The 23521-nt window shown below is 29.2% G+C and overlaps 11 protein-coding genes across 11 annotated transcripts; 4 read left to right on the top strand and 7 right to left on the bottom strand.

Moving 5' to 3' along the window:
- Window positions 1-676: 676 nt before the first annotated feature.
- Window positions 677-1771, bottom strand: BN7_4947 (aldo/keto reductase; the record flags this gene model as incomplete). Its single annotated transcript, XM_011274484.1, has 1 exon — window positions 677-1771. One exon carries the CDS (start codon window positions 1769-1771, stop codon window positions 677-679), a length of 1095 nt encoding a protein of 364 aa, XP_011272786.1.
- Window positions 1772-3509: 1738 nt separating this feature from the next.
- BN7_4946 (uncharacterized protein) lies at window positions 3510-4601 on the bottom strand (the record flags this gene model as incomplete). The annotated part of the gene is made up of 1 exon (XM_011274483.1): window positions 3510-4601. The coding sequence occupies one exon, from the start codon at window positions 4599-4601 to the stop codon at window positions 3510-3512; it is 1092 nt and encodes a 363-aa protein (XP_011272785.1).
- A 2163-nt stretch (window positions 4602-6764) lies between these two features.
- Window positions 6765-7124, top strand: BN7_4945 (uncharacterized protein; the record flags this gene model as incomplete). The annotated part of the gene is made up of 1 exon (XM_011274482.1): window positions 6765-7124. The coding sequence occupies one exon, from the start codon at window positions 6765-6767 to the stop codon at window positions 7122-7124; it is 360 nt and encodes a 119-aa protein (XP_011272784.1).
- A 2394-nt stretch (window positions 7125-9518) lies between these two features.
- Window positions 9519-10801, bottom strand: PGK2 (Phosphoglycerate kinase; the record flags this gene model as incomplete). The annotated part of the gene is made up of 2 exons (XM_011274481.1): window positions 9519-9922; window positions 10048-10801. The coding sequence occupies 2 exons, from the start codon at window positions 10799-10801 to the stop codon at window positions 9519-9521; spliced, it is 1158 nt and encodes a 385-aa protein (XP_011272783.1).
- A 336-nt stretch (window positions 10802-11137) lies between these two features.
- Window positions 11138-12184, bottom strand: ADH4 (zinc-dependent alcohol dehydrogenase; the record flags this gene model as incomplete). The annotated part of the gene is made up of 1 exon (XM_011274480.1): window positions 11138-12184. The coding sequence occupies one exon, from the start codon at window positions 12182-12184 to the stop codon at window positions 11138-11140; it is 1047 nt and encodes a 348-aa protein (XP_011272782.1).
- Window positions 12185-14525: 2341 nt separating this feature from the next.
- On the bottom strand, window positions 14526-15188 carry BN7_4942 (acetyltransferase; the record flags this gene model as incomplete). The annotated part of the gene is made up of 1 exon (XM_011274479.1): window positions 14526-15188. One exon carries the CDS (start codon window positions 15186-15188, stop codon window positions 14526-14528), a length of 663 nt encoding a protein of 220 aa, XP_011272781.1.
- Window positions 15189-16624: 1436 nt separating this feature from the next.
- GPD2 (glycerol-3-phosphate dehydrogenase family protein) lies at window positions 16625-17761 on the top strand (the record flags this gene model as incomplete). The annotated part of the gene is made up of 1 exon (XM_011274478.1): window positions 16625-17761. The coding sequence occupies one exon, from the start codon at window positions 16625-16627 to the stop codon at window positions 17759-17761; it is 1137 nt and encodes a 378-aa protein (XP_011272780.1).
- Window positions 17762-17887: 126 nt separating this feature from the next.
- SLX9 (Slx9p) lies at window positions 17888-18516 on the bottom strand (the record flags this gene model as incomplete). The annotated part of the gene is made up of 2 exons (XM_011274477.1): window positions 17888-18445; window positions 18514-18516. 2 exons carry the CDS (start codon window positions 18514-18516, stop codon window positions 17888-17890), a joined length of 561 nt encoding a protein of 186 aa, XP_011272779.1.
- Window positions 18517-18749: 233 nt separating this feature from the next.
- On the top strand, window positions 18750-19253 carry TOM20 (TOM complex receptor protein TOM20; the record flags this gene model as incomplete). Its single annotated transcript, XM_011274476.1, has 1 exon — window positions 18750-19253. The coding sequence occupies one exon, from the start codon at window positions 18750-18752 to the stop codon at window positions 19251-19253; it is 504 nt and encodes a 167-aa protein (XP_011272778.1).
- A 210-nt stretch (window positions 19254-19463) lies between these two features.
- TMH18 (Tmh18p) lies at window positions 19464-20066 on the bottom strand (the record flags this gene model as incomplete). The annotated part of the gene is made up of 2 exons (XM_011274475.1): window positions 19464-19882; window positions 20003-20066. The coding sequence occupies 2 exons, from the start codon at window positions 20064-20066 to the stop codon at window positions 19464-19466; spliced, it is 483 nt and encodes a 160-aa protein (XP_011272777.1).
- Window positions 20067-20188: 122 nt separating this feature from the next.
- PPX1 (exopolyphosphatase) lies at window positions 20189-21392 on the top strand (the record flags this gene model as incomplete). The annotated part of the gene is made up of 2 exons (XM_011274474.1): window positions 20189-20276; window positions 20374-21392. 2 exons carry the CDS (start codon window positions 20189-20191, stop codon window positions 21390-21392), a joined length of 1107 nt encoding a protein of 368 aa, XP_011272776.1.
- Between the last annotated feature and the right edge of the window lie 2129 nt (window positions 21393-23521).

The raw sequence follows: 23521 nt of genomic DNA, 5'->3' as shown, positions 1-23521 counted from the left end.
ACGTGCGCTGTTTATATTTTTTATATACGCGTACCAGCTGGTAATATAATCTATAATCTATATAATTATAATAATAATAATATTTATATATAAATATACGTATTCCCATGAATATCGAAATTGTCAAATTCTGAATTTCATAGTTATGCTGAAAATTATACTTACTATAGATCCCTAGTACTTTTTGAAATAATGTTAGTATTACAATACGATTGACAATAACTTTTACTAACATTCTAAGTCCCCCCGGACATAATTCTAAAGCTCAATCCAGTTTACATGTATATTTGAATTGAACACATGATGTATGTATACTATATATTGCATCAGTTAACGTGATAAATCTATAATATTGATTTTATGCTTAATTTATATGCTAAAATTCAATCATATATATATTATAGATTAATTCTGAATGAATGAATGTTGATACCATAAAGACTTTGTTATTGATTCATAGATTGAACAGATTAATGATCATAATGAAGTTCTTTTGGTGATTGTTTTCTTCCAATAATTTATTATACACGTTTGTAGAACTTAAATAATAGCTACATATTTCCAATAATTTAGCGCTAAACTAGTAGAATTTGATAATTAATGGATCTCAATGCACAGCTTATATTAATGTATTATTTATATAAATCACTATAAAATTAATTGTAATAGGCCCAGTTTAAATTGATGAAAAGATTCTTTGTTTTGGTTTATAAGGTTCTTCCAAATATTTAATTTCTTCATCAGTTAATTTCAATTGAGTAGCTAAGATAGCATCATCAACTCTTTTTTCAGAACTGAATCCAATGATTGGATTAGCGCCTTTTGAAATAACCCAAGCAGTTGCAATAGCTGCCATTGGTACACCTCTTTTCTTGGATAATTCTTCCACTCTATCAATAGTTTCAACTTCAGATTCTTTTGATGGATCACCTCTTGTAATATCAAGACCTAAATATTCATTAAAACCAGTTGTTGCATGTCTTTCAGTAAATTCAGATTCATCTTTTGGAACAGGTCTTGCTAAAACACCAGTTGCAATTGGTGACCATGGAATTAATCCAACACCAGTTTGATCACAATAGAAATTCATTTCATTTTCATCTTCTCTATTGATTAAATTATAAAAACTTTGCATTGAAATAAATTTACTCCATCCATGTTTTTCTGCAGTATGTTGTAATTGAACAAATTGAACAGCTCTCATTGATGAAGCACCAATATATCTTGTATAACCAGCTTCAACAACATCATTTAAAGCTTTCATAGTTTCTTCCATTGGTGTATAATGATCAAATCTATGAATTTGATAAACATCAATATAAGTACCTAATCTTTCAACAGATTTTTTAGCAGCATCAATAATGTGTTTTCTTGATAATCTTTGATTATTTGCAAAATTGATTTTATCCAATTCAGAACCATAATTAACACCTAATGCATTAAAACCAACAGGATATTCTTCATCATCAATTGGATAGAAAACTTTTGTAAGAATAATAACTTTATCTCTTTTAATTTTATATTTTGTTAAAAATTCACCAAGGATTTTTTCTGATAAACCATTTGAATAAGTATCAGCAGTATCATAAGTTCTTATACCATGATCATAAGCTTTCTTTAAGATACCAAATATTTTTTCTTTGTCATCAATAACCCATTTTTCCCAATATTCTTTTGAACCAAATGACATGAATCCAATAATAATTTTGGAAATTTTTAAACCTGAAGAACCTAAATTGTTCCAAGGGACATATTGAGTAACTTCTGACATCTTTATGTATATATGATAATATGTTGTGTATAGTTGATTTGAAGATTCAATTGATTAAATACTGATCAAAAATTGATTGGAAAGCAAGTTGTTTATATACTTTTATCCCCAGATATTTTAGTTTAACATTTTGACGTTTTGACATAACCCTAAATGGAAAAACTTTAACCGGTAATTGCGAGCCGTAATAATAGATCAGATGAACGTTTCAATTGGTTGGCAGTCTGTAATGTGTACGGATTCACAAGGGATTCACTACCTTAAAGATCAAAACTCATGGTCTCAAGACTCATAGTAATATCAATTGTTCATTGCAACTATTAATGGAAGTTGTAATCTCAGAGTTCAAACTTCAAAAGTTTATTTAGACGTTTACAGTTTCAGCTTTTAATCAACATTCAAATTCATTACATAAGCAAATGTCCGACGATGATCGTCAAACCAAAATTTTAATTTTTTAATCGTTTTGTTATGATATTTCAAACCTTTCAGAACTTGATTTCATTATAATGTTTGAGTATAATTTGGTGCAAATGGAAGCTTCTTAAATCTATTAGATTTAGCCATTCTATTAGAGAATCATTAATTCCAGGTATTTGTGATATATTAGGCTCTGAGGCCTATCATAAGTTGATCAGCATCAATTCTATATTACTATTTGTAAAAACTATACAGATATGATAGATATGCTTGATTGATTTATCCAATATATGATATAACACCATAAAGACTCTATTATTGATTCATGGATTGAACAAATTAATGATCATAATCTAGATCGTTTGGTACTTTACTTTTCAAAAAAATTTCAGACAGTAGTAGCTAGTAGGCAGCTTCGAAAGCTATATATTTAAGCTAGATTTTTCAAAATATACTATTATGTCGACTCTCGATGTATAATCTAAGTAAGAAGTAGATACATATGAGAGAGTCAATGGGGTCTTTATGAAACCAATATAGCTCGAAGTAATATTGTACTGTTCAACCATTGATAGTTAAACGTCTGCATGTTTTGAGTTTTGAGTTTTGAGGCACTAATATGATATATGAAACATAAGATTTCATCATTAGTGCAACGCTCACAATTTTTTTAATGGTATATAATTGCTATCAAAGATCTTACTTTTTCAAAAGTATTTTTTATTAAAACAAATTTAAAAAGCAACACCTTCTTGAGCATATTCTCCACTTTGTGCTATTAACATGTTATATTTGTTTCCGGTTTGGTTGTCGCAACGTACCACGGTACAACGTTAGGGTTTTTAGGTTTTAGTTCTCGCTAAAACGATACACTAGTTAAAGTGCTTTTGACAGCTTTGTTGACCATTTGTGATAATCTGGGGCTAAATTTAGTACGCATAAATTTCTCTGACTTGTGCCATGATCACAGAGAAGCGTTAAGGTTATACTATCAATTTAATAGCTTATATGTGATGTCATTACTTTTCCATGACGATATGAACTTTAAGATCAAATCTAGTTAAATGAATTCATCTGAAATAATTGGTGATCATTGACTAGGATTCGTTCAATACTATGATTTTTTGAATATTGAATGATTGAATGTAGTTAAAACAAATGGCGGCTAATATAATAGGATTCTAATAACAAATTGATCGAAGCGCTTACAAGTTCATCAGCAAAAATATCATATGTAATAGTTCAATTGCAAACATTAAGCTATTTAAAGATCATACAAATTAGTATTAATTAGTTGCCACCACCAGGGTGAACTGAATCACTTTTTAACTTTATCAGCACCATAAGATTTAGTACCATATTCACCATCTAATAAAATAATATCTTGAGGTCTATAATCGAATTTCCCAGTGAAATAACTAGTCAAAATTTGCTCAACACCAGCAGAATAACGAGCTTGAGCATTTAAATTAGAACCAGAAACATGAGGAGTCATAGCATTACCATCACCATATTTATTACTCATAGTTCTCCATGGATGATCAGCTGCTGGAGGTTGTGGGAACCAAACATCACCACCATAACCACTTAATTTACCAGATTTTAATGCAGCGGCAACATCTTCAGCAACACAAATAGCACCTCTTGCAGTGTTTACTAAATAAGCACCATCTTTGAATTTTGATAATAATTCCTTATTAACAAGACCTTTTGTACCACTATGTAATGGAGCATTAATAGTAATGATATCAGCTCTTGAAACTAATTCTTCAATTGAATCAACTCTAATAGCGTTAACTTTTGAAGTTAATTCATCATTTAATGGTTGATAATCATAATATAATAATTCTTTTGGATTGAAAGGAGCTAATCTTTCCAAGATTTTATAACCAATTCTACCAGCACCAATAGTTGCAATTGTTTTACCTTCTAAATCATAAGCATCACGTGCAGTTCTTGCAATATCCCATTTATCACCTTTAATTGATTCATGAGCTGGAATGAAATTTTTAATTAAAGCTAAAATTGTTAATACAGCATGTTCAGCAACTGATGTAGTATTTGAACCTGTAACTTCCAAGACACTAATTTTTCTACCAGATTTTTGAATATAATCTAAATCAATATGATCAGAACCAACACCTGCAGTAACTAATAATTTCAAATTTTTAGCAGATTCAATTCTCTTTTGATCAATATAAACAGGATTGAATGGAGTTGAAATAACAATTTCAGCGTCTTTAATATGTTCATCAATGGTTTCACCTTTATCACTTGTTGAAACTAATGAATAACCATTTTTAGCGAAAAATTCTTTTAATCCAAGTGCATTTTCTGCTGAGCCTAATAAATCTGGTGTATTATATTCACCACCTTTAAATAAAACTGCTAAGATTTTTTTGTTTGACATATTGTTGAAGAATTGTTGTATAGAATTTTCTATAGATAATAGAATATAAACAACAAATTCCAAACAGCAACTAAGGATAATTGATCTTTTTTATATATCAATATCCCAAGAAATCAACTATTATACCAAACTACCCCATACCCCATACTTTCCAAGACTCAACCCATATAATGTAACCACTAAGACCTCGAGCTAAACTTTCATCCACGGAATCCCATCATTATTCTTATAAAATTTTAAAGTTTGTAGTGAACGCTTGCAACTACCCATTATTTTCACCCACTTTATGAGATATTAATCAATTCTTGATCCATAAATACTATTTGATTCGCTCTCACTAGTGCATTTACAAACAATAACGTTAAAAATCGGATGTGTCATTCATTTTTCGGATACTATTCAATTGAATTCATTCATTCTCGCGGGTATTATGTCAGCATCTAGTAAATTGTAATACATGATAAAATTTTTAATATAAAGAAAAATTTGACGACAAACAGTTTGTGATTTTCTTTAGGTTTGACAGCACAACGGCTGAATCTATTAAACAACTTCTGCTTGAGAGTGATACAAGCTATAAGCTATAGTTACGCGAGTTCTTTTCCTACTTTGATTCGGTAATTTGTTATGTTGGCTTTTGTGTATTCTTGACTACACAGTGGTACAATTTTTCAGTGCTTTTGCTCAATATAGCTTGCGTTCGGCCATAGAATCTTTCTGGGTCCATTATAAGAATCAAGTATATAACTAATTAGTACCAACATGAACATATATGAAACATACTAGGTTAATATACTCAATACATAATACTCATAAGTCTATTGTCATGCATTCATCGATTGAAAAGTTGATGATCATACAAAGTATTACTTTTGAGCTGTTTTTTTCAGAAATATTTGAGTTGAAGCTTGTAGCTGTTATTACGTTATTACTGATACTAATTTCAATTTATACAATTGTTACATTAATCGTATTACTATATATATGAAGTATATTATTGATCTTCGTTAAGAAATCCTATGATAGAACAGATCTTTATATACCCGATTCTTGGACTCCGTATTTATAAAAATAGCCAATAAGTGTATTTCCATGGATTTAGTTCGTACATTGTTCTTGTCAATAATTAACGCGATTCGGAACATGTTTGAATTTCTCATCGATCTCGGAAACTTGTAAAAATTGATCCTGAAAACTAATTTATCATCTCTCCTTCCATTTATAATATTTTCCATTCAATAACTACTCAATCAGGCGTTGGATTCTGAACCTTTTATATATTCCATTATTATTCCATAGCCATTTACTTTTGATAAATTAGTTTGCAGAGTCTATATATTTGAAATTTTTGAGCAATTCAATTTATATAATCAGATGTTGAAGTACAAATTAATTCAAATTGAGTCAGAAATTGTTGAATTATATATCAACTATAGTATATATAAACTATGAATAAATGAAAGAACATAAAGATTCTATTCTTTGGTTCATGGATTGAATAAATTAATGGCCAGATAGAATTTCTTTTTGTATTTTTTTTACATTTGATGGATAAACTTACAGAATATAACTTTATGATATTGTAGGATTTAGTCTCTGTGTTATATTAATGAATCTCATAATTGATATTGCTAAAGTATAGCCTATTAATAATATGTGATCCGTATATAGGACCAGTGTTGATGGATTTTGCGTCAAGAACTAACCAGTGTTAACTGCATTAACCTTTTCCCCTAAAGACTTCTTCATCTATCACATTGTGTTTGAAGACTTCTTGAAATTCTTTAACACTTATGAGGTTATGACTGATACAAATACATACAGATAATTGATCAATGTATTGCAAATTTATGTTATGTACTTGAAAAATGGTGTTATACACTTGTTATTAATGATATTGATATTGAAAAGTACATAAAATAAGCACTTGGATCAGAGAACAGAAGATATATGAACTTTTCACTTTCTATTGGAACTAAATCTTTAAATACATTACTTGGTCTATATATAAAGATCAAAAATTAAATAGGCGCTTATTACATCGCGTCCCTTACCAACCAATTAATTGTCATTTATAAACTAAATTATTTTAAGATAATAGTTAGCCGCCAACTATTCAACCAATTCGCCATCAACAACCAATTCAACTAAATTTACACCAATATGACTGCAAATGTGACTACAAATATGACTACAAATGTGACAGATAGTTCAAGAAATTTCACTGCTGATGAGGCATCTGATTTAGCAAACGCAATTATATTCCTTATATTGGTCTTTTGTGTCATCTTCTTAATGATATTAAGTAAAAGTACTGAGGAAACAAGAAGAAATTCACTTATGATATCAATGACAACTTTAGTATCAATGGTTTACTTGAGAGCTAATACATCTGAAGCTAGACGCTCCCCTGGTTTAGAGTTTGTTTTATTAATTATTTCAATCATCACTGGAACAATTTCAATTGTTAGATTTAAAATTGATTCTGATCGTGATCCTAATCATTCTGCAAAAGATAATTAATTAAAACATCATTTAGTGCTAACATATACAAATCAAAGAGCTAAAATATAATGAAATGAATATTCTGCTAATCCATGTCTATTTTGAAGCAAAAGAATGATAATGAAGGTTTATCAGCTATGTTAATCATTTGATCATAAATTTATGCTAATATGTTGAGCTAGTATTACTCGGGTTCATGATTTTGGATATCAGTATCATTTTTTAGAAATGAATACAACAAGTTTGATCCATATTTGATAGTGATTCTATCCAGTTATCTGATTGACTATATACTATATAACAATATATTGTTCTAATGTGCTATAGACTAGAGATTTTACAAATATAGTATATAAGTTAAATATAATAAATTAAAGCGCTTGTCATATAAGTATTAAACATATGAGTTTACCACTTTGATCGATTACAATAATTACGTCACTAGATTTTCTTTATGAATTGACTGTTAATAGATAATGGACAGTTGCTGGACCTTGAAAATCGTGAAAAGGAGTTCTACCTGAAGTGGAAGTTGGTACTGGATTGTGTATGATACATAACGAATAGAATAACAATATTACACAGTAATTGAACGTATGATGGTTTCATATAAGTAGAGCCTTGCCTAGGTATTTATGTATTGTTGACTTACCTTTGTTTTTGTGCTGTCTAAACTAATAATCAGTCTTCAATTATCTATATATATATCTAGTTAAATATTCTCAACCCAATTGGGGAATTAAGTATACCATATTACTATGATTATCAATCTATACGGAAACAATGATATTCTTCAAACGTAAATCACTGACACAATTTCACTAGATACTCTAAGTATTCAATTCTAGACTCTGTAGAACTATTCTGAATACTCTAGCACAATGGATAATGGATGATCGCAAATAATTAGCGGCGCTTATATACCAAGCAGTTTATCATTATATTATATAAATTAAATTATCTCAATTGATTAGCCGCCAACTATATATATCCAATATTTCGCCACCAACAAACAATTCAACTAAATTCTTATACAAGTGTGACTGATCAGACGTTCAAGTTCAGACGCTTTGGTATTCATTACAGGTATCTTATTTATCATATTTCTTTCTATAATGGGTAATAGTGTTGATTCGGAAAGAAGAAGAAATTCACTTATAATCTCATTGGCAACTTTGGCATCAGCTACTTACTTGTGTACTAAGCCGGGTTTTGATGGCTCATCTTTTATATTATCTGTGATTTCATTTTGTACAGGTTTGAATTCAATTGTTTATACAGATTCTAAGCCTGATTCTCCTCCTTCAAATCAAGGTGGTGTTTAAGTATACATGATCTAATCCACATGCTCATTATACAAATAATGAAAGCTGAAATATAAAACTGAATTAAATATTTTTCTAAACCATGTCTATTTTGAAAACATTTCTGCAAATAAAGGTTCATCATCTATGCTGGTTAAGTTGTCCATATGGATCTATATAAGCTTGTGCTATTTATCGGGTTCATGATATTGAGGTATAAAGTTGAGAAAATTAGAGCTGAGTTCATAAAAAAGATTGAGTCCTTTTATAAATTTGATATTTAAAGATGTTATTATTCGTTGATTTTCATAAAAACTTGTAGAACTTAAAGATTTCAATATACTACTGAATTCAACAGATAATTAAACTCTTAGTTATACACTTAACATATAAACTCAACAATCACTTCAACATCAACACATAAACTCAACAATGTCATATTTAGTTAATGATACCGCTATAGCAGTGGCTCAATCTATGAATACATCATTGATATATTTTGAACTTGATGGCCCACTTATAATCAATTACAATGCCCTAGCCCGTATTATAATCCAATTCATAACATTTCTTATTTTTATTCTTATAGAGGTTATAACATCTGTTATTGAAGTTCGAATGAGTCTTGAAACTGGTATTTTAACCATAATAGCAATGATATCGTCACTTGGTTTAATAATCTCATCTGATGCCACAAATATATTGGGATGGCCTGATCATTTAGCTAAAAGTCTTCTAAATCTTTCAGCTGTTTTGTTTATATGGGGTGGTGGTCTTTTATTTGACACAATTATCTATAATATTTTTGGCCTATAAACCAATGTATGTGCACATAAGGTGTTAATTGATTAATAACATTGATGAAAAGGCTAATAATGATTCATTTGCTTTTAAAATAGATGAAAATAACTAATTTTCTTCAAATACACACTTACTTATTAGATCTTTTATAAAGATCAATTGGTGGAAAATTAACAGAACATTGTGTAATGACAATACTCATATACACTGTATACTAGTATTCTTGATAATACTTTAATTCAGATATTTGTTAATTGTAACCAAATTACAACTAAAACATAACCAAAAATTGATTGAAATATATCACCTAAATACTCAATCCTTTAATCTTTGCAACAAGGTCATCACCAGATTCTTTATTTGAAAGATGTGTAACTCCAGGTAGATCTCTACCTTCTAAAATACACAAAGTTGCACCACTCCCAGTTGCAACATGATCAAGTTTATCAGCTTGACCAGTTTCATAAACCATAGTTGCAGTATCACCACCTCCAATGATAACTTTTTTACCCATATCTGCATATTTAATAACAGAATCAACAATAGTTTTAGTACCTTTGGCAAAACTTGAGAATTTAACAACACCTAATGGACCATTCCAAATTATAGTTTGAGCTTTTGATAATTTTGAATCATATAATTCTCTAGTTTTAGGCCCGATATCAAGAACTTGCCAGAAATGAGGAATTCCTTCTTCAACAGTTGCATGCCCTGTGTTAGCTTTATCAGAATAAGAATCCCCAGTAACAAAATCAACTGGTAAAACAAACTCAACATTATTTTTTTTAGCCTTATCCATTAATTTTGGAACAATTGAAGGTTATATAAAGAATTACCAATATTCATATTTTTCAAAACTTTTAAAAAAGTACAAGACATACCACCACCAATAAGTAATGTATCAACTTTATCAAGTAAACTATCAATTGAATCAATTTTATCATTAATTTTACCACCTCCAACAATTGCTAAAAATGGTCTTGCAGGTTCTGATTTCAATGTTTTTTCAAAATATTCTATTTCTTTAGATAATAATAAACCTGAAGCTCTTTCTTTGATATTAATGCCAACAATTGAAGAATGTTCTCTATGACAAGTACCAAATGCATCATTAATATAAACATCACCTAATTTTGATAAATCTGATCTAAATTTTTCAACATTTCTAGTTGAAGCAAATTCTTTAAACCCATATTTTCTAAAACCTTCTTCTTCTATATGAAATCTCAAGTTTTCTAAAAGGTAAATCTTCCCCTTTGAAGATTCATTTATAACTTTTTCAACCTTAGGGCCAATACAATCAGGTAATAATTCAACTTCTTGATCTAATAACTTTGATAATTCTTTAGCAATGAAATCCAAAGATAATTCCTTCGTAATTTTCCCATTTGGTTTACCTAAATGAGTAGCTAAAATGATAACTTTTGGATTTTGTTCCAGTGCATATTTAATTGTTAGTAAAGTGGCGATAATTCTTTGATTATCTAAGATTTTTTTATCAATATGAGGAACGTTATAATCAACTCGGATCAAGACTCTTTTATCTTTCAAATCAACGTCTTTGATGGATAATTTGTTCTTTAGTGACATTTTGAATATTTAATTGATATCCATTGTATTAATTTAAGCTTGGAGTTGAAATTGGTAAGTTTTTGTGGCAAAATTGATTGTTTTTATACCTTTCAAGTAACCCCTTAATTTATAGATCAACAAGGGGATTTAAACAATTAAGGTTCATTAAGAACAAGACAACAAGACAATCATATTATAATCCACAAGAGACAAACCAAATGAGAATATCTACAACTTAATTTTCAAATGCAAATTTAATCATTTTATTCATGAAATCATAAAAATTCGTTTTATAAACATACTAATTTATACTCTATATTATATTATAACAAGTTTGGAAATTAATCAAGTGATCTATTTTGAAGTATCAACAACATAACGACCCAAGATTTTACCTTGTTGCATTAAATCATAAATCTTTGGTAATTCAGATAAACCAACAACTTTAATTGGAGCTTTAACTAAACCTCTTTCAAAGAAATCAATAGCTTCTCTTGTATCAGCTCTGTTACCAACATAAGAACCTTTAATTGAAACAGATTTAACAACAGCACCAAAGACTTGAGCTTTAGCAACGGCACCAGCTGGTAAACCAACTAAGACAACAGTACCACAAGGTCTAACATATTCAGTTGATTGTTCAATAGCTTTTTCAGAAACTGAAACGTTAATAACACCATGAGGACCACCATTTGTAGCATCAATAATATCTTTAACAATATCTTTTGATTTAGTGAAATCAATGAAAACTTCAGCACCTAAAGATTTAACTAATTCACCTTTTTCTTCACCACCATCAATAGCTAAAACTCTTAAACCTAAAGCTTTAGCATATTGAATAGCTAAAGTACCTAAACCACCACCAGCACCTGAAATGGCAACCCATTGACCAGCGGCTAAATCAGCAGTTTTCAAAGCTTTATAAACAGTAACACCAGCACATAAAATTGGTGCAACTTCAGTTAAATCAGTGTTTTTTGAAATTTTAGCAGCTTGAACTGCATCAGCAGTAGCATATTGTTGGAATGAACCATCATGAGTATAACCTGATAAATCAGCTTTTTGACAATTTGATTCATTTGATTTTTCACAAAATTCACAAGATTGACATGAACCATTTAACCATTTAATACCAGCATAATCACCAATTTCAAAATTTGTAACATTTTCACCTTTAGCAACAACAACACCAGCACCTTCATGACCACCAACTAATGGTAATTTAACTGGTAATGGCCAATCACCTTTCCAAGCGTGTAAATCAGTGTGACAAACCCCTGAATATTTAACATTGATTAAAATTTCATTAGCTTTTGGAGTTGGAACTGGAATATCTTTATAGTGTAATTCACCACCATTTTCATAAAAGATAACACCTTTTTGTGTAGTTGGGATAGACATTTTTAATTATAATTGATTTGTGTTATATTAATATATAATATTAAAACAATTTGATGAGGAATTAAAATAAATCAATTGAAATCTGTGTTATTAATTGAGGATATTCAACTCCTTTTATATAATTTTCCTTAATCATAAATAAAGCAAATCATTATAACACATTAAGCATCCAATGCGCAAGTTTAGGAGTCAGGAGAATCCAGATCATATGTGTACGTGTACACATGTTTCCTAAACGGATCAAATGATAAGTACGTGTGTTACAAATCTGTTGAGCCTTAAAGCTTTGAAATTGTACGTGGGAAGACGATTATGCATTTGAATTGGATGTTTTGGTAAAAAACATAAGGTAACTGGAGATGCCAGATTTTGATATGCATAAACGGAAATACTTTTTTTCGAAACAACGTTACACAAGAAACAAAACAGCCTATTAAATCAAACTTTCAATATACGGGAGTTTAAAATTGTACGAGATTAAGGTGTAAAGTGGTCAACTGATTGTACTTCCTGTGCTTATGTACTGATTGCTTTTATTCGGACTTTTTCAATCATCAATTGATAACAGATACACTAGTTCATACAAACAGACAATTAACAAACCTCTAAACAAACTCCTTTGAGATTCTTTCCAACTCCCTTTAAATCGAATTGAAAAGTACAAATACATCACAATTCAACGAGTATAAAAGATGATATGCACTAATCTCCGTATAAGCTGAAACCAGAATCTAAAATCTAAGACTAGAACGATACGTATCAACTTCCAAGTAATCCCTAGTATTGTCACAGTGTCACAGTGTCACGTAAGTACTTGTATCACCAGTTGATTCTACGTATACTCCGGTTTCAAGCGTTCAAGCGCTACAACATAGCATGATGTCCCAAGTTGCCATTTGCTTTTATTGGATGATTTTAAGGCAAGTGGAACAACTTTGTAAAAGGAACAAAAAGGCGCGAAACTTCCGTGATTACCCTTTGTTTACGTAATACATAGGTACTTTTTTTCAGATCAACGACATCAACGACATCATCATCAGAAGCAAAAATTGAAGAACAGCGCGGCATTAAATATTTAGTGCTTGTTTTAGGAGTTTAGTCTAGTTTACTATGTCATGGAACATCAATATGATTTTGAAAGATTAGCACAGAAATATACTTATTTAAACCAATTGTATGTATGATTTAGTAATATCATGATATGTAAACAAAGTACCTAACAATTTTAGTTTAACTGATGGAAAATACGAATTTTCACAAAAAGGAATTGAATCAATAACAAAAGCTTTACTCAAAGAGGAATTTAATATTGAATTTAATTCAATTGATAAACATCTTTGTCCAACAATTCCCAACAGATTGAAATACTTGGAATATATTAATCAAATTTTGAAAGAAACAACAAAAACGTCATACTTACATGATGTTGATCATAACGATAAAATAATCAAAGGTTTAGATATTGGAACAGGAGCTTATGCTATATATCCAATCTTGGGTTTGAAAAAATATGGATGGCAAATAATTGGAACTGATATTGATCAAGATTCAATTAATCATAGTCAAAAACTAATCAATGATAATGAACTGGACATCGATATATATAAAGTTGAATCAAATGATGGGGTTTATGATATCTTGGGTGATGACAGATTAGATTTTGTTATGTGTAATCCACCATTTTATTCATCACAAGATGAAATCAATGAAAATTTAAAATTTAAACAATCAACTTCTTTAAATAGAGATTTTGTTATTGCAAGTCAAAATGAATTAATAACACAAGGCGGTGAAGTACAATTCATTTCAGAGATGATTAAACAAAGTTATAATAAGGCGGATAAAATTCAATGGTTTAGTTCATTAATTGGTCAATGGAAATCATTAATAAGATTAATTGAAGAATTAGATAAGATCAATTGTAATAATTATTTGATTATTGATTTCCAATTAGGTAAAACTAAGAGATGGATATTATTTTGGTCGTTCCAAATGGCAAGACCTAAAATTTATAATGATTTTAAATTTATACAACCAACAGTGGTTTTTTTTTCAATTGATTTAAGAAAAACTGAGTCCTTGTTGAAAGATTATTTATTAAATGTTGAAAAAATTCCAGATGGATTGATTGTTACATCTACAAATGGAAATGTTTGGTCAAGATCTTTTAGAAGGAAAAAACCAAAATTAAATGATGATGAAGATTCTATATCAAATAAATATATTTTCCAAATTAAAAAAGATTCAATTTATTGGAGTTTTGGTTCAAATTTTAAAAATTTTCAAAGTTTCCATACATTTATAAAGAAAAATCAATAAACGATATCTATCATGATCTGTTCTATTGATCTAAATGTTTAACAACTCTAGCTGGTGATCCAACAGCAACAACATTTGGAGGTAAATCACGATTAACAACTGAACCAGCACCTACAATAGTCCCATTTCCGATAGTAATACCAGCTAATACAGTAACACCAGCACCAAGCCAAACATAATCACCAATATTAATTTCTCTTGCCCATTCAATTGAATTTTCAACACGTCCGTTATAATCTAATGGATGAGTTGCAGATAATAAAGAAACATTTGGACCAAATTTAACACCATAACCAATTTTAACAATTGAACAATCTAATATAACAAGATTAAAATTTGAATAAAATTTATCACCAATTTCAATATTAAATCCATAATCAACTTGGAATGGAGATTCAATACATATGTTATCACCATTTAATTTGCCAAAAACTTTCCTTAGATGATTTAAACGAGCTTGATCATATTCATCTGTTGATTGACCTGGTTGTAGTTGAATATCTTGATATTGTCTTGCTAAATTTCTAGTTTGACCTCTGGCAATTCTTAATTCTGATGACATTGAATCATAAGCCATTCCGGAAATCATTTTTTCATATTCTTCAGAACCTTTAGGAACGTTAATTTGTAGATTATCATAAGTGTATTGAATTAGTTCTTGATTCTTGGTGAATTGCTGTGACATTTTGATATATGATCTTGTAAGTTGTGGTAGGATATCTGTTGAAGATCTGGATGTTTTTGTTTATTGTTGATGAATTTTTCAGATTTGATTTTCTTTGATATACGTGTACTGAATTGTGGAGGTACTGCGGCGCTTAGATGCAGTGGGTAATAATAGGCTTGGTACAGTGGTACAGAAAATGATTGGATGTATTAAGAAATTACTAACGGTTTGTATCTGATTTATACTAAATTATAATCAAGATCAGATCATCATCAAGGTACTAAAATAATATTATAGCTGGTATGGCAGGTAGGTACTATAAGACGCGACTCATGCAATACCCCCACAGAAATTGAAGTTATATCATGATCTATATCATATATCTTTGATTTGTATATTTAACAAGTTTCAATAGCTTCTTAATTAACTATATTAACGATCTAGTTTGGTAGATGATCAATAATTAAGGCTATTCAATTATGATTTTTCCTTAATCGACTTTGTGTCACTATATATCGACTTCCCGAGTCTCAACCACAAATTAGACCTTAATTATATAGTTGAAATTGAATAACTAGAAAGTCCTGATAATATATATACTTTTATTTATATATGAATTATATTATAATTGATCTTACCACTGGATTGAAATCCAACTTTTCAAATCAGTCTCATTGTGAGTTCTATGATATATCATATATCACTCGACCAATCTCGTATATGCATACTAATTAAGCGCACTGAGACCTGAATTCAACACATATATAGACGACAATAAAAATGAGGTACACGTCGCCAATGGACTCCGTGATATTACCAATACTTGACTTTCAACAGCTTATGATATATATTCAATTATTGTATCACGTACGGTGTACCTTGACTTTTTCCGATCACTTTATCAAATTTCTTTTATGCGGAATAACACATATGTATCACCAGATTTGATGCATAAGGAATAACAATATGATCTTACTCTACAAAGAAGACCATGATCTAAACAAACAGATCTAGTTACTGCTTAAAGCCAGTAGTATCATATTACCTCTATATTATGATAATCCGATAATCATTTAACCTTTTCTCTGAATCTTTAATCATTTTCCTGGTCTTTCCATGTACTTCAATTGGGTGTCCGATCTCCTGATGGTATTGTCTGATACATACGCAATCAACCGGAGAACATCAACATGAATACTGAACATGACAAGTAATACCAAACCACACAATCAAATGCAGAGAAACCCAATAAACAGAGTGTAAACTTCAATTTCTAAATATAATATTCACAGGACACCGATTGATTTATTCCATTCTCGGATAAATTTGTGTCTAGGTATTTCTTTTGTTAAATCATACAACGGTGAAATCAACAGGGTATAAAACACATTTGAAATCCTTGAAACTATTGAACAACAACACAATACCAACAACAACAACAAACACAATCAACAATGTCAGAATCAATCTCACATTCAGTTTCATACTCTTCAATTGAAAAACCTCCATTCGCAGTAACAGTCATTGGTTCAGGTAATTGGGGTACAACAGTGGCTAAAGTTATAGCTGAAAATACAAGAGAAAATCCATTATTATTCGAACCAATTGTTCGTATGTGGGTTTTTGAAGAAGAATATCAAGGTTCCAAATTAACAGAAACTATAAATAAGACTCATATTAATACAAAATATTTACCTGATATAAAATTACCTGATAACTTAATTGCAGAACCTGATTTACTTAAATCTGTGGAATTTTCAAATATATTAATTTTCAATATACCTCATCAATTCTTAGAAAAAATCTTGAGTCAATTAAAAGGTCATATTCATCCAAAAACTAGAGCGGTTTCATGTTTAAAAGGTCTTAGAGTCTCTGAAGAAAATGTTGAATTATTATCAGATATCATTCAAAAAGAATTAGGTATTTGGACTGGTTGTCTTGCAGGTGCAAATTTAGCTCAAGAAGTTGCATTACAAAAATTTTCAGAAACAACAATTGCTTATCCATTACCACCAGATTATATTCCTGGTGATGTTGATGCTACAGTGTTGTATACTTTGTTTCATAGACCTTATTTCCATATTCATGTTATTGATGATATAGCAGGTATAAGTATTGCAGGAGCATTGAAAAATATTATTGCAATAAGTGTTGGATTTGTTGATGGATTAAATTGGGGTGATAATGCAAAAGCTGCAATAACTCGTCGTGGTCTTTTAGAAATGATTAGATTTGGATTGAAATTTTTCCCAAGTTGTAAAGTTAGTTCATTTACTGAAGAATCTGCTGGTGTTGCAGATTTAATAACAACTTGTTCAGGTGGTAGAAATTTTAAATTAGCTAAAATGATGGCAACAACAGGTAAATCTGCTCATGATGTTGAAAAAGAATTATTAAATGGTCAAAGTGCTCAAGGTTTAGTTACAGCTAAAGAAATTCATGAATTAATTAAAAATAGAAAATGTCAAGAAGAATTCCCACTTTTTGAAACTACTTATCAAATTTTATTTCATGGTGTTAGTATTGGAATTTTACCTTATATGTTGGAAAATAAATGGTCTCAAAGTAAACAGAATTTTTATAATTAAAAAGTCATATGTATCAATAATTCAAATATATCATTCAGTTCAATTAAAAAGTTTCATAGATGTGGTACACACAAAACATAAAAACACATAAAATTCTTTAATATACAAAATCTCTTTACGTCTCCTTCATAATATATCATTTCCTAATCTATTTGAAATATTTGCTTTTAAAGCTTCAAATGGACTTTTCTTAAAACTTGTAGTTTTCAAAATATTTGTAAATTGTAATCTTTCAACTTGTTCAATTTTTTTTGAACCTTTTTTATTTTGTGGATTTGGTTGATTTTTATTTGGTTTAGTTTTTGTTTCAATAAATTTTTTATCTATTATATTTATATTTGGAATTTTTTGTGGTTGTATAGTAGTTGTAGTTGTAGCGGTTTCAGGTGTTATAGTATCTTCTAATGAAGTTAATAAATCATTCATCTTTGGTGCTAATTCTTGTTTTTGTTTTCTTTTACGACGTCTTAAACTTGATTTGGATATATTACCATTATTATCATTTTTAGAATTTAATTTTGTCAAAAATTCTTGATGACGAGATTGTAATTTATCCCTTTTTGATTCTTTATATTCATGTAAAAATGCCTTTGGATCTTCTGGTAATTCAACTTGTTGATTTGGAGTTGATTTTGATGTAGTATTAGCTCTTGCAGCTACTTTACTTCTTAAATTTGTTCTTTTCTTGACAGCCTGAAGGTAATAGTTAGTATACAGAAAACCATATTACACCTAATCCACACATTACATACCATCTTGATCCCTTTCAACTCTTGTCCTTTGATTATCCAAAATCAATTAATACTCATTAAATTTTAGTTTATATCAAATTTATTTTTTTCAAGTGATGAGATGACGTAAGCGAATTTTAATTTTGACCAATTTTAAAAATTTTCAACTTTTTCCAATAGAAAAACGAACAACTGACAACTAAAAAACAAAGAACATCTCATATTAAAACACTTGAATTCCAACCAAACAAATCACAATGGGTAAATTCTCTTATATCTTTGCTACTGCTGCTGCTTTAACTTTAGGTTATGCTGTCTATTTTGACTATAATCGTCGTACAAATCCAGAATTCAGAAAACAATTGAAAAAATCAAAGAAACATCATGAAAAAAAAGTGATAGAACATGAAAAAGAAGTTAAATCTGTTAAATTAGATACTGTTAGAAAAGCTTTAGAAGAATCTTTGAAAAATGATTCTCCAGTACCAACTGATCCATCTGAAAAAGAACGTTTCTTTATGACTGAAGTTACTCAAGGTGAACAATTAAGTGCTCAACCAGGTTCTGAATTAGAATCCGCTATACATTTCTATAGAGCTTTATCAATTTATCCAAACCCAACTGATATCTTATCTATTTATCAACGTTCTGTTCCTCAAGACATTTATGATTATGTTATTATGATGGTTGCATTACAACCTCCACAATCTGTTGCTAGTATGTTGAGTGAATCTGTTCAATTAGATCAAGAACAAGATTAAGATGATTTAGACCAAAGATGATCTTGATGTTTTAAACAAGGAATGATTATTGTTTAATACAAGATGAATTTAAGGGAAATGTTTTGAGATTTTGACAAATGGGTGGCAAAAAATTGTTTTTTTTTGTAATGATATATTCTTAATTGATGATTGTACATAAATTTATACAAATACAATATATACAAATTCTTATTGACTTAAACATTTACTTCATTTTGGTGCATAACGAACTATATTTTTAACCAAGATAAATCCATAAGTTGTTAAAGCGGTAAAATTAACCAAGTTGAATAAAAGTGAAAATCCATGAATTTTACCAAATTGTTTACTTAATTCTTTAAATTCAGCACTATCTGATTTACCTTCATCTTCTAATTTAAATCTTGCTTCTTTGATTTTTCTAGTTTCTGGTAATAAATAAGCATAATTTGTTAATCCACCAATAATTGCAGTACCTAAAGTAATTAAAGCACCTGTGGTTAAAGCATATGGAGCGGTTAATCCAATAATAATTGGTGAAACTGATTGTGCAAGGAAGAAATGTGGGAATACTTTGGTTTGTAAAGCTGAAAATTCCTTTTTAGATAATGTTTTAAAAGCAATTGGTGAAGCTATATAAGAATAATAACCTGATCCACCCCAACTTTGTACAAAATTAGTATTGGAGATTCAGAGAAAAGATTGGAGATATATAGAATACTCACACAAAGGACCAAGTGAATAAGTGAGCAGTAGGTAGGAAAAGTGACATCTTGAGTTGGAATTGAAGGCTTTGATCTCCTTTGTATATGGGATTTGATTTGATTTCATCATTTTCAAAAAAATCGTGATTTTTTATACCGGAGAAAAAAATAAAGTTCAATATTGATTCATTATTATATGACAAAATTTGAATACCATTGGAAAACTTATAAATAACTGATATATCTTAAACAATGTCATCTTTTCATAAAATAAACTCTGTTTTGAAAACATTGACCCAAAAATTTGCTCAAAATCATTCAAATTATTCAATTGTTTCAGGTAATCAATCAGGTGGTGAGTATAAATCATTAAATAAGATTATAAATATTTCATAACTAATCAATTTTCCAACTAGATCTTGATTCAATCGTATCAGCTATAACTTATGCTTATTTTTCATATCTACATAACTCAAATGATTTAATTTTACCAGTTTTAAACTTCACAAGAAATGAATTAAACTCAAGAAAAGATGCTATATTATTATTAAAAAATTATAAAATTGATACTGAAAACTTATTCTTTTCTGATGATTTATCCAGATTATCTAGACCAGATTTCCTTCAAGGAATCCATTTAGTTGATCATAATACTCCACAAGGTTCAATAAAGTCTTTAAAAGCTCCCATTGTTGGTATTATAGATCATCATGAAGATGAAGGTCAATCATTACAAATTAATCCAAGAATTATTGAAAAATCAGGTAGTTGTTCAAGTTTAGTTTTCAAATATTGGTTTGATCAAATTCAAGATAAAAATTTAATTGATCCTGATGTTTTTAAATTATTATTAGGTCCTCTAGTTATTGATACAACAAATTTAACTTCCAAAATTGAATCAACTGATCTTGAGGTTTTCAAAATTTATCAAGAATATTTATCAGATTTTAATACTGAATCATTTTTCAGTGATATTAAAGAAGCTAAAAATAATATTGAAGGATTATCTGCTCATGAAATATTTGCTAAAGATTATAAAGATTTTGAAGTTTTAAGTTCAAATGACGGACATTTAAAGAAAAAAATTGGTGTTACATCAATTGTTAAACCTTTTAAATGGTTACAATCAAATTTTGAAAATTTAAATGAATTATCATCTGAATTTCTTCAACTTGAAAAATTAGATTTTTTTATAATAATGACTAGTTTTATTAATGAACAAGGTGATTTTAATAGAGAATTGGGTATTATTTCTCAAAATGAATCAAATAATTTACTAGAAGTTCAAATTGTTGAATCAATTAAAGATAATTTAAGCTTAGAGAAGGTTTCAAATTCAAGTACAAGTACAAGTACAACTAGTGAACCAATTCTTCAAATTTTTAATCAAAAGAATTTAAGTGCTAGTAGAAAGCAAGTCATTCCAGTATTTAAGAAATCTTTAGAAAAATTTTAGATTAATCAATAAAATAATTTGAAATGAAATATGATGCTCAAATCATGAAAGTATTGTACTAATTATGATTATATGGCGAATATTATAAACTCCGATCACATGAACATATATGTCTTCAGAGATAAATTATCTTCTAATATCGAACCATAAACTTAAGCTAATAGTATATTACATATGAATATATATATATATGATCATAGGATTACAAAAATTCATGATTTTTTAAGTGCTTTTGATCCATTGGATCTTGTAGTTCGCACTTGTTAATTTTTACATATAATAAAACAACCAGACAAAATACAACTAAAAAATATGAATAAAAACTAAAAAAAAATATGGGACACTACATCTTACAAAACATAAAATCACTAAAAATAATAAAACATAATATTGAACCTTTAAAACACTAAAAAAAGTCAAAAAAAAAAATTATTGAATGAATTCAATCAAACATTGCATTAGCCCGGAGTCGAACCGGGGGCTCAAAGATGGCAACTTTGAATTTTACCGCTAAACCACTAATGCCCGTTGTTGTGTTTTTGAATCTCCCCAGCGAGGCCGTTCTGCTGACTAATAATGGTAGGGGCAGCACGCCAATAACCTTATATTGTTAGTAAAACTTACCTTTTCTTAACCATAAGACCTTGTTATTGAATTGATAGAACACCTGAAGCATCTGTTCACTTGAAAATATTATGGATATAGCTTCAGTATACTTTTGTATCAGTATTTGTGGCTTGAACCTCAGTTGAAGAGCATGTATAAGATAATGGTTTCTTGAAAAATCACTGAGATAAATTTGGAGGAAATTCAAGTGTATTTATAGTTTTTCAAATTCTTCTTCGAGAATTTTAATCACACAAGACTAGAAATTATCTTTGAAACGATTGACGTACTCTCAAACTTAAATGATCTAAAAATTCTTTGAAGGTTACGAATATGGAAACCAAAATGGGTACATCCCACAAAAAGTATAAAGTGAAATAGTGAAATTCAAATAAGGTTTATTCATATATAATAAATATAATATTACTTGCACATTGGTGCTTAATTATGCCTAGAACTTCTCTTGAAACAAGTGGTATTGCTGTTCTAGACTTTAAAAAACTACGTACGCAAACTCTTTTGGATTTTGAGAACTAGCTTGTGACTTATGACTAAAGACCCATAGGGGTAGCAACTTGCAAGTCAATTATAACACATACTGCTTTTTGGTGCAAATTTACTAGTTATATAGATGAAACAGGAAGTACATTTATGCTCAACAGTACCTTTAAATGAATAATATAGCTTACCACTTGCTATATATCCTTTAACCTTCACTGACGTTTGAAAAAAAATATTGCAACTTCAATACAATATCATGTGTAAAGAATCTTAATTTCAACGTCATCATGTTGTAACGATATTTAAATTTTAAAGACATATGATTCTAGAACTTTGGATGTTTATGGACTTTAAAACCCTTGAAGTTGTCACTACTAGCTTGAACTTTTTACTAGCTTACATATGATATAGTACGCAGGTTAAACATTTAACGTCTTTGATCAGTTCACCAATCATCAAATTCATTAGTACGTAGAATCTAGATAACAACTAACTCATTTCTTAGTCTTCCACTTCTAGGGTAATAGATGCTTCTCTCCTCTTCAGAGTCTAGCCCATATGTATTTTATGATGAGTGAATGATATTATAAGATATAAATCATGACGTATGTTCCTAATTTTTCCACATCCACTTAGCCATTTGCATTTGCATATATTAAGGTCAGCTACACATGAGCTCAATAGCGCGTATATACACCTTCAGCTAAGAAGTTTCCTGAAGTTCTGTATCAAATGTTCATGCATCGCTTCGGTATATGGTATGTATCAAATTATTATATTATACGTTCCTGCATTATCGATTCATACAGCTGGCTGTACTTTCACTCCTGATAAGTGTATGTATATGGGACTCTAATTTAGATATCTGCACCGCTGGTATACTGATGAAGCTCGTGAAGTCATAAGTGTTTGCATTATGGATACTTGTATATATGTCTAAATAGTGGATTGTATATGTATGGACTTAGTGGAATTATCGGAAAATGATATTCTCCACTAAAATTATTAAAAATTGTAATTCC

This window comes from Wickerhamomyces ciferrii, contig 00194 (genome assembly GCF_000313485.1).
Source record: "Wickerhamomyces ciferrii WGS project CAIF00000000 data, strain NRRL Y-1031 F-60-10, contig 00194, whole genome shotgun sequence".
NCBI classification, from domain to species: domain Eukaryota; kingdom Fungi; phylum Ascomycota; class Saccharomycetes; order Phaffomycetales; family Wickerhamomycetaceae; genus Hansenula; species Hansenula ciferrii.
The sequence above is the reverse complement of the archived record's forward strand: the minus strand, read 5'-3'. Positions and strand labels throughout refer to the sequence as shown.